General features: G+C 36.6%; 2 protein-coding genes and 1 pseudogene across 2 annotated transcripts; 1 reads left to right on the top strand and 2 right to left on the bottom strand.

Moving 5' to 3' along the window:
- LOC104750702 (small polypeptide DEVIL 5 pseudogene) lies at positions 1–508 on the bottom strand (annotated as a pseudogene).
- A 2,205-nt stretch (positions 509–2,713) lies between these two features.
- LOC104753700 (serine/threonine-protein kinase STN7, chloroplastic) lies at positions 2,714–6,020 on the bottom strand. The gene is made up of 10 exons (XM_087493533.1): positions 5,443–6,020; positions 5,251–5,337; positions 4,962–5,081; positions 4,773–4,871; positions 4,528–4,696; positions 4,342–4,435; positions 4,128–4,221; positions 3,973–4,029; positions 3,145–3,558; positions 2,714–3,052 (listed from the first exon to the last, which is right to left on the bottom strand). The coding sequence occupies exons 1-10, from the start codon at positions 5,839–5,841 to the stop codon at positions 2,891–2,893; spliced, it is 1,695 nt and encodes a 564-aa protein (XP_087349659.1). The 5' UTR covers positions 5,842–6,020; the 3' UTR covers positions 2,714–2,890.
- Positions 6,021–13,035: 7,015 nt separating this feature from the next.
- On the top strand, positions 13,036–14,532 carry LOC104750701 (AP2/ERF and B3 domain-containing transcription repressor RAV2). Its single transcript, XM_087493322.1, has 2 exons — positions 13,036–13,190; positions 13,278–14,532. The coding sequence occupies exon 2, from the start codon at positions 13,305–13,307 to the stop codon at positions 14,367–14,369; it is 1,065 nt and encodes a 354-aa protein (XP_087349448.1). The 5' UTR covers positions 13,036–13,190; positions 13,278–13,304; the 3' UTR covers positions 14,370–14,532.
- The last annotated feature ends 1,247 nt before the right edge of the window (positions 14,533–15,779 follow it).

Raw genomic sequence — 15,779 nt, 5'->3', positions numbered from 1 at the left:
TTAAACAACAACAAAAGATATCGAATTAATCGGCTACGAATATACACGATTTGAAGAAAACCTTCTTAAGGAAGAAAAAACTACTACAACAAAAAAATACATATACGGCTCCATTTAGAAGCCAATACATATAAAGTTTTCTTCCCAAGGGTTATATAACTAATTAAGACCCGCAAAAAAAAAAAAAGGGGAAAATATTTGGTTAGTCTTGATTAAGCCGATGATGATGATGATGATGATGTTGATAATGATTTGATTTTTTAGTCATGCCAACAAAGAAGCATGACGACACACCTCCTTATGATGTAAAGCTTAGCCTTTTGCTCTCTAACAACTCCTCTCACTCCACGACTCCACATCTTCCTCTTTGTTGCTCCCATGCCCGAACCGGTCGTCTTCATTTTTCACTACACCGATCACAAAAATCAAGCAAGTGTAGATTTGTTTTTGGAAGTGAATGTGAAAGAGAGAGATGTAAATGATGAGAAGGTAATGATAATGAAGAAGGTGATGAATGTAAGAGGAGTTATATATAGCAGTGAGAGATAAAGGAGTGGCTCAGGACACATACCAAACCGTACCGAACTAGACCGGTCCATGAAAGAGGCAACGAGTGGGTCCTTTGGGGGTTTGTGCACTGTTCCCTAACCCACCGGACACTGTGCCCCTCCATACCCACGTGGGCCCGAAACTTTGAAGGAATCTTTGCCCTAAATATGGTTATTTATCCTCTCTCACATGCTAATTATGCTTCTATCTCTTCATGAAAAAACATTAAACCAAACCCCAAATTGTTAAAACCACTCAACTATAACCTTTCTGTAACAAATGAATACCATATCGGTGTTTAAAGTGAGCCAATATTTCAATCCTTCTAGTCTATTTTGACATATTGGGTTGGTTTTATCTAAAATCCCAAGTGTATCAGTCTTTGATAAGGTTTTGTCCAAAATCCTAAGTGTATCAGTTGCTATTAACTTTATAATTATGGACTGAATGGCAAACAGAATTAGAGACGTTGGCAAAATTAAGATATGACCAACCAAACTTGTCGGGAACTACTATACTATACTAACCATCCAAAATCGACAAGAAGTCTGGTCCCCTGCAACATATATCATCAACATATATAAATCATATTTGAGTTTTATAGCTGATTGTGATTGATAATGAAGACTTAACATTTTATTCCTTTGATTAATAGACGTAAGACTAATAGTCTAATACTATTGTTTTGTGAGCTAGTGATAGATCAATTCTAGTTAATATAAGTAACATACACTAAAATCTTGTAGCCACATGGAGAAAATATTCATATGTGTAGTCTATTGTTTGTTTCCGATTTGAGTCAGATATAATTATTGTTAGACATAATGATAATGGAATACTATAAGAGTATAAAAAAATGCATTGCGCCGAAATTGGTGAGAGAAACAAATAAACAAACGTCAATGGCAGTATTAAAGACCAAACTATAACTAAATGTGGGACAGTTAGGCGTTAATTAGGTGGCATAATCCTAAATTATAGATTCTTCCAAATACTATATTTGAGATTCGATCAATCTCTTAACCAAAACCGACGAATAGTTGGTATGATTTGAGTAGTAAACCGTCTTCTTCTTTCACATGACATAACCCAAAGGTAATTAAAAATTTAACATTGAAAAAATCATATCATCTCATACAGCTATATCACAGCTTCACAGTTATTAGATTGGAGTTAAATAAATAAATTAGATACACAGTTAACCAAGTGAAGCTAGGTGTGGTTTGATGTGGTTTACGCGCTGTTGCCATTGGTTTTAGTGAAGTCCTCGAACATGGAGAGTGGAACCGCACGTGAGGTTCTCGTGATTCACAAAATGCCTTTAGCTTTTGGTCGTCTAAAAGAACAGGTTTTAGCAAATACAATAAAAGTTACACTTATCTATTTTTTAGTCTATGGTTTTATTATGTGAGTGAGTTGGTCTCTGTGACTCTGTCATTCTTCTTCTTTCTTTGAAATCTTGTCGTCCTTTTGTGAACCAACTTTTTCTTCACCCCTCGTGGTTCTAACCAAAATTTAACATTTAATTACTACCGTTTCTGTATGCGTAATGAATATAAAAGTTACGTACGTGTGCTTTGTGCGATGGATAAACGTGAGAGTGATCATTATACCTTTTCGATCCAACAAGCTCAAACAACTCTACATTCATGGAATCATATACCATTCTTTTACGGTTTTATAACGTGAAAGAAAAGATGATTTAGAACAGTTATAGAAGTTTTAGAAAAGTGATTCTACTTAGTTGGTATGCGAACAAATTATATTTAGCTAAAATGTTATGCCTTACGATAATGTTAAAATGCTATTGTAATATTGTGTTATTATTATCTTAGTTCTTACATGAAATCCATAATATCTTGTATTAAAAGTATTTAAAGCATGTGCGTGAGTGAAGAAAAAAGAGCTGGAGTGAGAGAAACGACTCTAGCTTCAATGGCGTACGGAAGGATTTTGTGTAGACACATTAAAAATATACAAGCACTTACCTCGAGAGCCAGCAAGCTTAATTGCTTGCCCAGAGACTTCTCCGACTCTTCGTGCGCAGCTCATGGTTTTCTCAGGGTCCAAAACCCGAAGGGGTAACGTACTGTTCAAGAAATTAAACCTACGTTCTGTTTTTTTTTTAGTTGACGGTTTCACATATTCCTATGACATCAACAAGTATTCACAAGAGTTCTGAAAACTTCAGAGAGTGCCAAGTGTGTGGCTTTAGGTACAATGTTTTCTTTAAGGTTACTTGATTTTACAAGTAGTAGAAACTTTTTACTACGGGTTAATAAGATATACATTGACATTTACAATATCGGAAGGAAAATGAAATCGTAAGCTGATTCTGTCTTCACTCTTCCCTGGGGATCCATCGGTTCCACCACACAGTCTTGCGTCCATCGCTAATCTCATCTATAGTCTCAGTAACTGTTTTTACAAGCTTCCTCTGAAGCCTAAGTGCTGATGCAAGAGCGTTTCTCTGCGCACTCGCCTTCTTTCGAGGCTCTTTCTCCTACAATAATACAAAAGAGAAACAATGATTTGGGCATCAAACTTGGGTAGTACTTGAAGAAATAAAAGAGTGTAGATTGATTGACAACAAACCCTGAGCTCTTGGAGTTGTGTTTCTGTGAATCCGCCATCTTTCTCTGTCCCATTTCTTGCCATTAACTGGATCACCCAATTTGCTGCTTCACTGTAGTCCTGTTGTGTAGCCCTGAAGTACTGCATCCTCAAGTTTTGCATGACGGACAGCGCAAGCAATCCTTGTCTATCGAAATATGGGTGAGCAAGAGCTGCTTTCGCGCTGATTCTTTGCCTTGCTTTGTATCGGACCATTGATGTAAGAAGTTCCCAGCCGATGCCATTGTCTAGGTCTAATAGCTGAAACCCTCTACGGAGATCAGCGCTTGCACGAGGTTCCACTAATTTTCTCCAAGCAGTTAAGTCATACTCGCATCTTTTCAACTGGCGGTTGAACTGAATGAGGTTGCTGTCAGATCGTAAGGATGGGAATGCCTGGAACAATAAAAGCATGGCGAGAACATTAACATGGTATGATGGATACATTTCCCCACACAAGGAAACTGTTAAGAACAAAAATGTTTTCAGCTCTTGTAATCGAGGAAGGGATGATAAAACCAAGAACACTCCAGACAACAGAACCAAAAGTAATCCAAGAATATAATTTCAAGAGCCTCACTTACTTTCCCAACGCCCAAACAAAAAAATTACTCAACACCCTAAGAAGTCAAAACCTGAAACATCTCCTATTTACTCTAACTCTAGTCACTGACTGACTTGCTAATGTGGAATTGATAGTGATGAATACAAACATAAACGTAGAGAAAACTGTGGTTGTCAAAGATAATAGAACATGCCCTGTGTCGAAACTTAGAGAAAACTACAAGCGATTGATGGTTTGCTACTTACCATTTGAAGAAAGATAAGACCAATGCTGTAGATATCAAACCTGTCAGGCAAATTCATCTGTTTGGAAAAAAACCATATACATCAAAATCTAGCACTTAAGTAGTAGGATAGCTTTCTGTCAATTAAGATCAGTTAATCAACAATTCAGTTTACACCTGCCACAGGACAGGGGAAAGTGCAGCTGCAACAGGTGCTGAAGGTGCAGATGGAGTTTGGGTGCTCATGATGTATTGCTCAGGTGCTGCATACCTGAAAGCAACAATCCGAAAAGAAAGATACTTATATTACGGTGAAACAAAATTTCTGTATCTGAGGTTTACATTTATGATACTTGGCAGAGAAAGATACAAATTTTTGAAAGAGAAAGACCTTGGATCCAGGAGAAACTCTTTCGGAATGTAGTTAATTCCCACTCTCAAATCAGCTGCAGCTCCAAGATCAATGATCTTGAAAGAACGAGAACCTGCTCAAGTTTCAGTGGACACAAAAACGCATGTCCTCATCCTTTCATTGGGTTCCTCGCTTGAAAAGGTTCAAGAAACTAAGATCATTTACCTTCTGAGAATATAATGTTCTGAGGCTTAACATCCCTATGGACAATCCCGGTTGAGTGAAGACCATCCAATGCAAACAAGAGTTGCCTCATGATAGTCTGAATAATTTTGTTTTCTCTTTCCAAACCTTTAGGCAAGTCTTGTACTTTGCCAAGGATGATAGTTTCTACCTACATCATTGTCTTACAAATGTGACAACGTATAGAGATGACTGCAAAAGATAAATAAACCGGAAAAATGACTTACATTATAAGGGAATTCTTTACTCTGGATCAAACCAGCAAGTGTTGATTCTCCTTCATATTTCCATAATAGCCAATATTCAGGTCCTTTCTTTGAAGACTTCTGCAATGGTTTTCACAGACAACAAAAACAGAAATCTAGAAACCTGAATCCTTAATGGAAAATGTCATCTTAGAAGGAAGACAAAATTACCTCTAGAAATCCATAAACAAAATCAGCACAGCTATTACCACAAGCTCTTCGAACCCTCTCGTTCATCCAAATTTCCACTGCACCATATTCAGTCGCCTTCTTCAAAACATACTCACCCTCCTATTTAACAACCAAAATAACATAACATACAACCAAACCTTATCCTCACTTCAATAACAAAAAAATCACCAAACCTCAATCTCACTGATTACACAATCTGATCTGATAACAAATGAAATGATAAGGATTTTAAACATGAATCATTTTGATCCAAACCACTTGTTATTACCTCATTAGAACGTTTCTTGGATAATGAGACTCTATAAACAACACCAAACGAACCTTCTCCTAATTTCTTCCCCACAACAAAATCATCCTGCACAAAACCAAAACCTAATCACATCAATCAATCAAACAAAGAGAAAGAACTCAAAACACACAAAAAAAAATCTCAAATCATCATCATCATCCATAATCAAACCTTCCTAAAAGTAGGTCTAAACAATCTCTCAACGAAAGCAAGAACAAACATATCGAAAAAACCAGGAGCCACTCCAGGTGTAGCCCATAGATACGATAAAGCAGTGAGAGCTAAAGCCACTCCAGGAGCAGTGATCGTTAAACCGTTAGATTTCGGCAAAGTACTGCGATAGATCATATCTCCACACTCCATAACCGTACATGGAAGTCCGACACCAACTCCGACGAAGAGATTGTGAACCGCGTCGATCAATTGAGCGTGACAATTGGAACTGAGCTTCACCGTTAGTTTAGAATTAGAACTCGAAATCGGTGAGGTTAGAGAGTACGGTTTGAGTTTTTTGCCGAGAAACGGTGAGGGAGTTCCGATGTAAGCTCCTCCCGGAGAAATTGTAGCCATGGAGGCGGAGATTTTTCACCGGCAGAGTTCAGTTTTTTTTTTTTTTTTTTTTTTTTTTTGGGTGGAAGACAAAAAAATCCAAAATTGCTTAAACGCCGTTGATTTCGCACCACTAGTTTTTTTTTTTGTTCGTTTTGAATTAAATTTGTAGATTTACACCACAAAGGATACGTGGATTTAAATCAGGTTCGGGTATGGAAACTGGAAAGGTTTTAATAATGGGCTTCTACTTCGGCCCATTAATGATCTGCTTGAGAGATTTAACAACGCTGATCCATTGACGTGGTTATCAGGATTTTTTTTTTTTTTTTTTTTGATGACACTAGACGAGGTAAATTAATTATTACAACTATTTGGCTTTTTAGTTTTCAATTTATAGAATGTAAAAAAAATTACTTTTTTCATAGGTTTTACTCCCTTAAATCATCAATATTTTACGTATTTGAACATTTAAAGCTAAGACTCAGTTTTAATCGTTTTTTTGTAGACAATGGAGGATTAAGTTCCCCTACAAATTATTAATAAAATAAAATAAAGTTTACAACCGAACAAGCCGTGGGATCACAATCCCATTAAAGTCTGCTAACATAATAGAATGTAAATTAACCGGACAAACGTCCAAATAATGAAAACCAAGCGGTAACGAGAGCGCATAGTTAGCTAATTCATCTGCTAGACGATTAGCCTCTCTATGCACGTGAAAGATTCGAATTATCCAGTTCTTTGCAAGGAAGCTATAGCACAAACGCATTAGGAATGACAGTGGATGAGAATCACTTATTCCTGTCTGTAGAAAACCAACAACCACCTCAGAATCAACCTCCAACTCTACACAACTCATCTAACACTCCCATGCCAGCACCAAACCGTAGTAAACTCCCCAAAGTTCTGCTAAAGGTGCCGAGCATATACCAATGTTCAAAGCAAAACCACGGCACCAATCACCAGTATTAGATCGCATAACTCCTCCTGCAGATGCTAACCCGGAATTACCTCTAGACCCCCCATCCGTGTTAACCTTGCACCAGCCTTCCCTCGGGCAGGTCCATGAGATCAACCTCTCCACCCTACCTGGTCTTGTATGACCCTGGCTCGTCACTGAATTTGCTTGGAACACCTCCTTAGCAAGGTCTCGCAGAAATTTCACCCGATCCCGACATTTACCCATTACACCAAAAACATTGCCGCATCTCCACTTCCAACCCCACCAAACAGTCATAGAAAAAACCGTGGACCATGGACAATCTCCGACAACAGACTGATCTCCCAAGTTCGCATAGACCCACTCAAACAGGGTTTTTTGAAAGAAATCATCTCTTTTCTGTCTCGGCACTAACCTGTTCCAAACTCCTGACATGGCAGGGCAATCTCGTAAAATGTGAATGATCGTCTCCTCACCACTTTTACACACTTGATAAATCCCATTATCACACAGGTGCCGACGCTTTCGCTCCATATTCGTCATTAAAATTTGGTGAACTCCCTACCAAAGGAACAGCCTCACTCTTTCTGGTACCCTGACCTGCCATACGCGAGCAAATAAAGCACTTAAATCTGGTTGCGGTACAATATCTTTAGTTATGAAATGATATGCAGACTGAACCGTGAATCTCCCATCCTGACTTTCCCCCCAAGATATCAGAAGCACCCGTAACAGTGTCCACCACAATTGTTGCAAGGCATAGTCTGACATTAGCAGAAACATAAGGCAAAATATTGTCCAGTTGCCAACCCATTCCACTACTCCAAACATCACAAACACGAATTTGATCAAACTTTGCTGGTAGAGGTACCAAAACACTCTCACTCAAAGGAGTCTCCAAAAGCCACTTGTCTGTCCAAAACCGAGTAGTTGTCCCATCACCCAGAACCCAACGCAAACTCAGAACTAAGACCTCCCTTATCCCTAAAGCGATCCCTCTCCAAGTAGATGACCACGCACTCTTAGCAATAAGCCAAGAAAGATCATGGACATCCTGCACTTTATATTTGCTCCGCATAACTCTAGCCCATAAGGCAGATTTATCATTTAACAATCTCCAGCCAATCTTTGCTAAAAATGCTTTATTCATGTCCCGAGCAGAGCGGATACCCAACCCTCCAGCTCTCTTTGGTTTACAAACTTTTTCCCAAGCAAGTAAGTGGTGCTTTCTTATCTCTGTAGTACTGCCCCACAAAAAAGATCTAGAGACTTTATCCAGTGCATCCAAAGTCGTCTTAGATAAGGAGATAGTACTCATAGTGTGAATAGGGATCGATTGTAAAACCGCCTTTGTCAAATTTATCCTACCTACCAGACTCAACACTCGGCTCCTCCAACCCGATAAACGTGAAGCCACTCTGTCGAGGACTTCACCAAACGTCGTTTTATTGATCCTTTTTTGTAGAACCGGCATCCCCAGATACTTCCCCAAGTCTTGTGTGGAGCTTATTCCACTTGCATCACTGATCAACTTCATCTTATCTCTATGAACATTGTCAGAAGAAAATATCTTAGAATTTTCCAGGCTGACCTTCTGCCCCGAGGCATTACAGAACCTCTCCAAAACCCTTCGTATAACACGAATTTGGGACACCGATGCTTCAGCAAAGAGAATCAAATCATCTGCAAAACACATATGCGAGAGTTTTGGTCCCCCACGTGATAGACTAATCAGTTTCCACTCTCCAGCACCCACTGCTAACTCAACTTGGTGGCACAACCTTTCCATACACAACACAAAAAGATAAGGAGACAGGGGATCACCTTATCTTAACCCTCTTGAGGGTGTGAAGGACTCTTTTCTCTCCCCATTCCATAGAACTGTCATTGAAGGACCTTTGACACATCGCATAATCCACTCTATCCAAACCTCAGGAAAACGGGCTGCATGAAGTGTATCTTCGAGAAAATACCATCTAATGCGATCATAAGCCTTCTCCAAGTCCAGTTTCAACATCCAGCCTTTTCTATCTTTCTTCCGTCGCATAGAATGGACTGTCTCCTGAACAACAACAATATTATCCGCACTCAATCTTCTAGGGATGAAGCTTGATTGTGCAGGTCCAACAAGTTGTGGAATCACCTCCTTCAACCACATAACCATTGCTTTTGTAATTGTTTTAAATAAAACATTACATAAACTAATAGGTTTGAACTGGGAAATCTTCTCCGGCTTGTTTACTTTAGCAATAAGTGCTATCAACACATCATTCGTACCCACAGAAAGTAAACATGTCTCAAAGAACTACAAGACAAACTTTGAGACTAAATCTCCCACCGTCTCCCAACAAGACTGATAGAAGACAGATTGGAAACCATCAGGCCTCGAATCGTTAAGTTTAACTCTGTTTATCTTTAGTCTTTCTGAAATGTTATTTACTTTAACTGATTTTTCTTTGTATGAAATATCTCACATTTATAATAGATATATGCCCTACCATCGAAATAATTTAGTAACATCATTGAAATCAACTTTCTTGATGAAAGTGTTTTGACCGATTCCGTACAATTATTATATGACAACTATTTTGGGAATTTTGCTTTTACTTCATTGACCTCGATGCACGTAATTAGCTAATCCTTCCACAATCCTTGCTTGCAAGATAATAGTTTATATGCCACTTCATAACAAAGTAATATACTATCATTATATAGAATAATGACTGCACTGGAGTAAAGTTCGTCACGGAATTGACCGACGCATTTATAAATATTTCCTCCCAACATTTTAAGCCAAAACTTTACGGGTCGTTATGATCGTTATAATAGCAAATCAATTATTATATATAAATTCCAACAACGTACTTGTATAGTTGTACTAGTTTTGTTGTTGTCCTGATACAAGTTTATAAAAATCAAGCGGATATCTAAAGATTGAATGTAGCTAATTGATTTTTAAAAAATATAAGGAAAACAAGAAGCAAATACTAATCAATCGTTGATAATACTAAGTATTTGTATTTAGTTTACCAATTATGAAAAAAATTAGTGAGTTTAGAGCGGCGCTAGAAGGACAAATGACATTAACAGATACTTTAATAGATAACAGATGACAGGTATTATTACAACCAATGACATTACAAGTTACAATAAACACACAACTTGTATGTTACTCATAAAATATTTGTAGTAGCTAGCATTGGCAAAGAAATGTGAAACGAATCAGTAAGAACATTGACCACAATGTACGCGCAAATATATACAGCTTGTCGGTGTCGACGTGGGTACGTGTGATAAAGAAAGATACAGTCCTACAAATTCTCATTTGCCCCTCACTGTCTCACATGATATTCTCATACTAATCACTAATACATCAAGTCACATGATTAACTAAACTAATTAGCATTATATTATTTTTATTTGTAGTTTTGCTTGGCTTTTATGGCTTTATGAACAGAACACCGAATTGGACAAAGTCGCTTCAATTCCACATAGTCACTTTAATATAAAGTATTGATTCGATAAATTTCAAGTTTATTATGTTTCTGGTACAGCATATATCTAAAAGACGAAACATATTGCTAAGTTATACTATTGGCTAGACATGAATCAATTAGCCAATTACACTGTGGTACTTTATGCTAAAATAGAAGACCTAGGGGTTAGGTAGATCATTAAAACTAGATATGGATCGGCTGCTGCAATTTACAAATAATAGTATAATGAGACATAATAATTCTGAATAATACTAGTATTGTTTATGCAGATCAATCAAATAATTGTGTTCTCGATCTGTGTAATATTTAATTAATTGCACGCTAATTAATATTTTATTTTCTCGCCTTTTCACCCTTGTATCCAATTAATTAAGTATGTAGGAGCCACAAGATTGATCTATTAAATACATTAATTAAGCTGGTCATCATGGTTTAAATATTTAATTAGTTAGTTCTTCTGGTCTAAAACTAGACCACGAGTTTCATTAGTCCACCAGAATAAAATGAATTTAGTTAAGTCAAGTCTGATTAAGTGGATACTAGTGATTAGCAGAAGATGGAAAATACGAAATATGTCAATAAGACATACTCTGTCTCTTACCAAAACTGTGCGATCTCAACGATGGAGGATAAGAATCCAAAATGAACGGCTCAGATGGAATAAGAATATGACTAAAATTAGGATGAGATGAGGTTTGGGTCCATGTTTAAACAATGAAAATGATGGAGCTGACCTTTTTGGTTTGCTTGGAACGAATCACAAGTTTTCTCCTACTTGCATCTCCAAATTGTTGACAAAAAACACATCGCTTGCCGTTTGCGACCCCCTCTACCCCGCACGCTGTTTCTACGTATACGTGCATGGACTTTTTCTTGTTTTTCTAATAATAATAATTATTTTTTTTCTTTCAAAATATTTTCCTACGTTTTAATGAAAAATTTTCTAGCAATCTTTAATTTTCTTATGCTCTGATGTTGTTATTATTAGTATTATTTATTATTACTGATTCAGCATTCAACCTTATCATGTGATTTGGATGATTATTGATGTGTCATATTTATTGATAAATTAAATGTGTTGGGATAATGAGAGGTGAGATATGTATATACATGTGTATATATTATACATATTGTAGAGTTTAGATATATATATATATGGGTAAGGGTTCAAATATATAAATATACATATAATATATATATATATATATATAATTAATTCTTAATCAAGTTCATAGGAGTTGGACTAGTACTTGAATATGTTGGGATGATATGGTAAACTTAATCATGCATGAGATGCGAAGGGTTTAACTTTTTTTCGATGAGAACATTTTCTCGGTTCATAGATATACTCCAAGTTGATATATGATTACTACGATCATAGAGGAATTAAACACACCATAATTGTTCATTCTAGAAACAACGGGACGTTGATTATAATTATTGTACTGGTACTATACATGTCATACGTAGTAAAAGTAAAAACTACAGTAGGGGCAGAAAATGAAAACATAGCAACGTCTAAAAAATATTTGGTTGGATAAGCTCAATTTCATCAAATTGTCTCCCTCCCAAGCGGGAACATCACGCCATGTCTACAATTAATCCATTTGTTCTCTCTCCCTCTCTCTCAAATATATAGAGATATACGTACATCAATAATATTCTATGTATATAACATATATTCAAATTAGAAATATGATTATATACCAGAGAGTAAGATGTATAAAGAGAATTAAAAATAAAAAAGATGTAGAAAGAAAATTATTAGTGTTTGCTTGTTGCAATTATATACACACATTTTCCATTGGTGTCGAGAATTAAAGAAAAAAAAATAGCCACGAATTAAGAAGGAAACTGGAAAAACAAAAGAAAGCAGATTATGTCACGATAGTATAAGAGACAACAGTATCAGATAAGATCATAATCCTTGCGACCTTACCTATCCAAAAGTCTCTTTTTTTGTTTTCTAATCAATTTACAAAATATTTAAACAAGAAACATATAAAGATGGTGAATAAAAATATCGCAACCAGATTGCTTCGAAGGGGGGATGAACTAAAAGAAAAAAGAGAGGATAGGTCCTTCATGTGATCCCCCATCCCACTTGACCCCCTTGGTTGGTCCCATTTATCATGTAACCCATTGCCATTGGTTTATTCATTTTGTATGTCTTGTCTCCTTTTTTTCTCGTCAAAACTCAAAACTCTGACTCTTCTAAACCTATAAAAGTTGAATATATTTGGATTGTTGAATCGGATATCGATATTTAGTCAAGTAATCTCCTCCAAGCATCTAATATTTCATAATTACTAGTGTTACTTTCTGTCTTAGATTGTATAATTTTTTTTCATATGAATGTATAACGCGAATATGCCAACGAATAAAATGACCTATGAATAAAAAAGCGAGAGTTATTGCTTAACTATATTTAGTCTCTAACATCCCTTTGTTTTCCACGGGAACAATGAGTTGTAAAATTAACATTTGGTTATGAATGCAACAAAAAAAAATCATTCCACTGTGGTTATATATACTTCAAGTAACTTATAAGTATGATGATTGATGAGAACATTATTTGATGAAAGTACATGTAATGTGTTGTAAAAAATTGTACTTACATTGTTGAAAAATGTTTCCCAAAAATGTACATAACAAAACGTACGAAAAATAGAAAAGCCGTAGTACTACTTTTTTTTGTCTGCCCTTCTCGGAAACTTCCTTCGAAGTTAATTTTGCGATCCTTATAAGCGTTGACCCCACGTAACCATTTTTCTCAATTTGACATATTTTCAAAAACATAAAACAAATTAATTAGATACATTTTATAAAATGTACATGTACATGCACTTGCCTCGTTCATTCCTCACAGCATCATATGTCTCTGTATATATATAGGTGCACCAAAGAAAAAAAAGAATAAAAGCAACAACGTAACCCAAATCTCTCTCACCTAATTTGTGTTTCTTTTATACTTTGATTGTTAGAAGGTTATAATTTGTGTTTCTTGGTTTGCTCAGAATCTTCAAGAAACTGAAACAAAGAATATGGATTCTAGTTGCATAGAAGAGATAAGTTCCTCCACTTCGGAATCTTTCTCCACCACCACAGCCAAGAAACTCTCTCCTCCTCCTCCTCTGGCGGCGGCGTTTCATCTCTACCGGATGGGAAGCGGCGGAAGCAGCGTCGTGTTGGATTCGGAGAACGGCGTCGAGACAGAATCACGGAAGCTACCGTCGTCAAAATACAAAGGCGTGGTTCCTCAACCTAACGGAAGATGGGGAGCTCAGATTTACGAGAAGCATCAACGAGTATGGCTCGGAACTTTCAACGAGCAAGAAGAAGCCGCTCGCTCCTACGACATCGCCGCACTTCGGTTCCGCGGCCGCGACGCCGTCGTCAACTTCAAGACCCTTCTCGACGACGGAGATTTAGCTTTTCTTGAAGCTCACTCAAAGGCAGAGATCGTCGACATGTTGAGGAAACACACTTACGCCGACGAGCTTGAACAGAACAATAAACGCCGGTTGTTTCTCTCCGTCGATGCCAACGGAAAACGTAACGGATCTAGTAGTACGGTTCTAAACGACAACGTTTTGAAGACGCGTGAGGTGCTTTTCGAGAAAGCTGTAACGCCTAGCGACGTGGGGAAGCTGAACCGTCTCGTGATACCTAAACAACACGCCGAGAAGCATTTTCCGTTACCGTCACGTTCACCGTCAGTGACTAAAGGCGTTTTGATCAACTTCGAAGACGTTAACGGTAAAGTGTGGAGGTTCCGTTACTCATACTGGAACAGTAGTCAAAGTTACGTGTTGACCAAGGGATGGAGTAGATTCGTCAAGGAGAAGCATCTCCGAGCTGGTGATGTTGTTACTTTCGAGAGATCGACCGGACTAGACCGGCAGCTTTATATTGATTGGAAAGTTCGGTCCGGTCCGAGGGAAAATCCGGTTCAAGTAGTGGTTCGGCTTTTCGGAGTTGATATCTTTAATGTGAATACCGTGAAGCCAAACGACGTTGTAGCCGTTTGCGGTGGAAAGAGATCTCGAGATGCTGATATGTTTGGGATACGGTGTTCCAAGAAGCAGACGATAATCAATGCTTTGTGACATTTTTCATGTTTTTTCTTCTTCTAATTTAAAATTTGTCAAGTTGTAGGTTTGTGATTCTTGCTAAGTTGTATTTAGAAAAAGAGGACAAGAACCAAAAAAAAAAAAATAACTAAAAACATGCTTCGGGTAAATTCGTAAATAGATTTATAGTTATTGTCAATGCCACCTTTATTGAAAGAAAAAAAAAAATCTCAAATTTACTTCGTATTAAAATAAATAGCCGAACCAAATTCGTTTTCACAACTATAGGAACCACCAAATTAAGAGTAAATATGTATCTAATTCGAAAAAGAGGAAGCCTTTTTGGCAATTTCATCAGGATACTCGGCCAATCTTGAGGGGAGGTTATGGCATGAATGATGCACTTAGACGATCTTTCGAGCTTCACCACTTCGTAGCCCAAATTGTCAAGGCTCGGCAATGCCCAAACTAGAGCAGCTAGTAGTTTTTGCTTCGTGGCGTTTCAAAGTTTTTTTTACCATCGTGATCCAATTTTTTCGTTCCCTAGAGATGTAACCAACTCTACATATATATAACGTATGTTTTGTTTTAATTATAGATTTAATTAACATAATTACTAAATGAGTTATTAATTACTTCAAAATAATTAATGACTAGTGTTGCCAAAATACGAAGAAGTAATTGATGACTGAAAGTCTTTTAACCTTAAAACAGAAATATGTGAACTAAAGTACCTTGTTTAGTAATGTAAGGACCAAAACTAACAGAACTAAGCCATATAAATAATCTGTTCTCTGAAAGATAATTTTGAGTTGGTTATGTGCCCTGTTTTAGAAATCGCTAGGCGCTAGTCGGGCGGTCGAAGTGGGCCTAACGCCTAGCGAGAAAATTGAAGATTAAACGGAGATTAATCGGGTACTAGTTTTAGGGTTATTTTATTAAATTAACAATAAAATAAAAATATATTGTACTAAATATATGTATATTTCTGTTTATGTTAAAAAGAAAATATCAAATAAAATATAAAACTATAGTATTGTCTTTAAAATTATGGTAAACACATAAAACATCATTTTAAAACTTTTTTTTTATGATTTTTGTTAAAAGTTATATATTAGTTATTGTAAAACATCATAATCTCTTAATTTAAATGCCTAAATAACAAAAATATTTATGTTTTATTTTTATTTGGTTCTAAAAAAATTGGTATACACAAAATTAACCGGAAAATAATCGGACTAGACATGCATAATTGGATAATCGATGTTAGGCAGGGATTAGTCATTAATCGAGGCGCAGAGGGTGAGCTTAGCAATTTTGCGGGACGTAATCGATTATAGGCGGAGATTTTTAAAACAGGGTTATGTGTATATATATTTTTTGTTGGTTTAGATTACATAACATACTTGGTGCCACTGTAAAACTGAAACGTTGAACTTTGGAGTC

Source organism: Camelina sativa, chromosome 16 (genome assembly GCF_030686135.1).
Source record: "Camelina sativa cultivar CO46 ecotype springtype chromosome 16, ASM3068613v1".
Lineage (NCBI taxonomy): Eukaryota > Viridiplantae > Streptophyta > Magnoliopsida > Brassicales > Brassicaceae > Camelina > Camelina sativa.
This window is presented reverse-complemented; position numbering and strand designations above follow the sequence as displayed.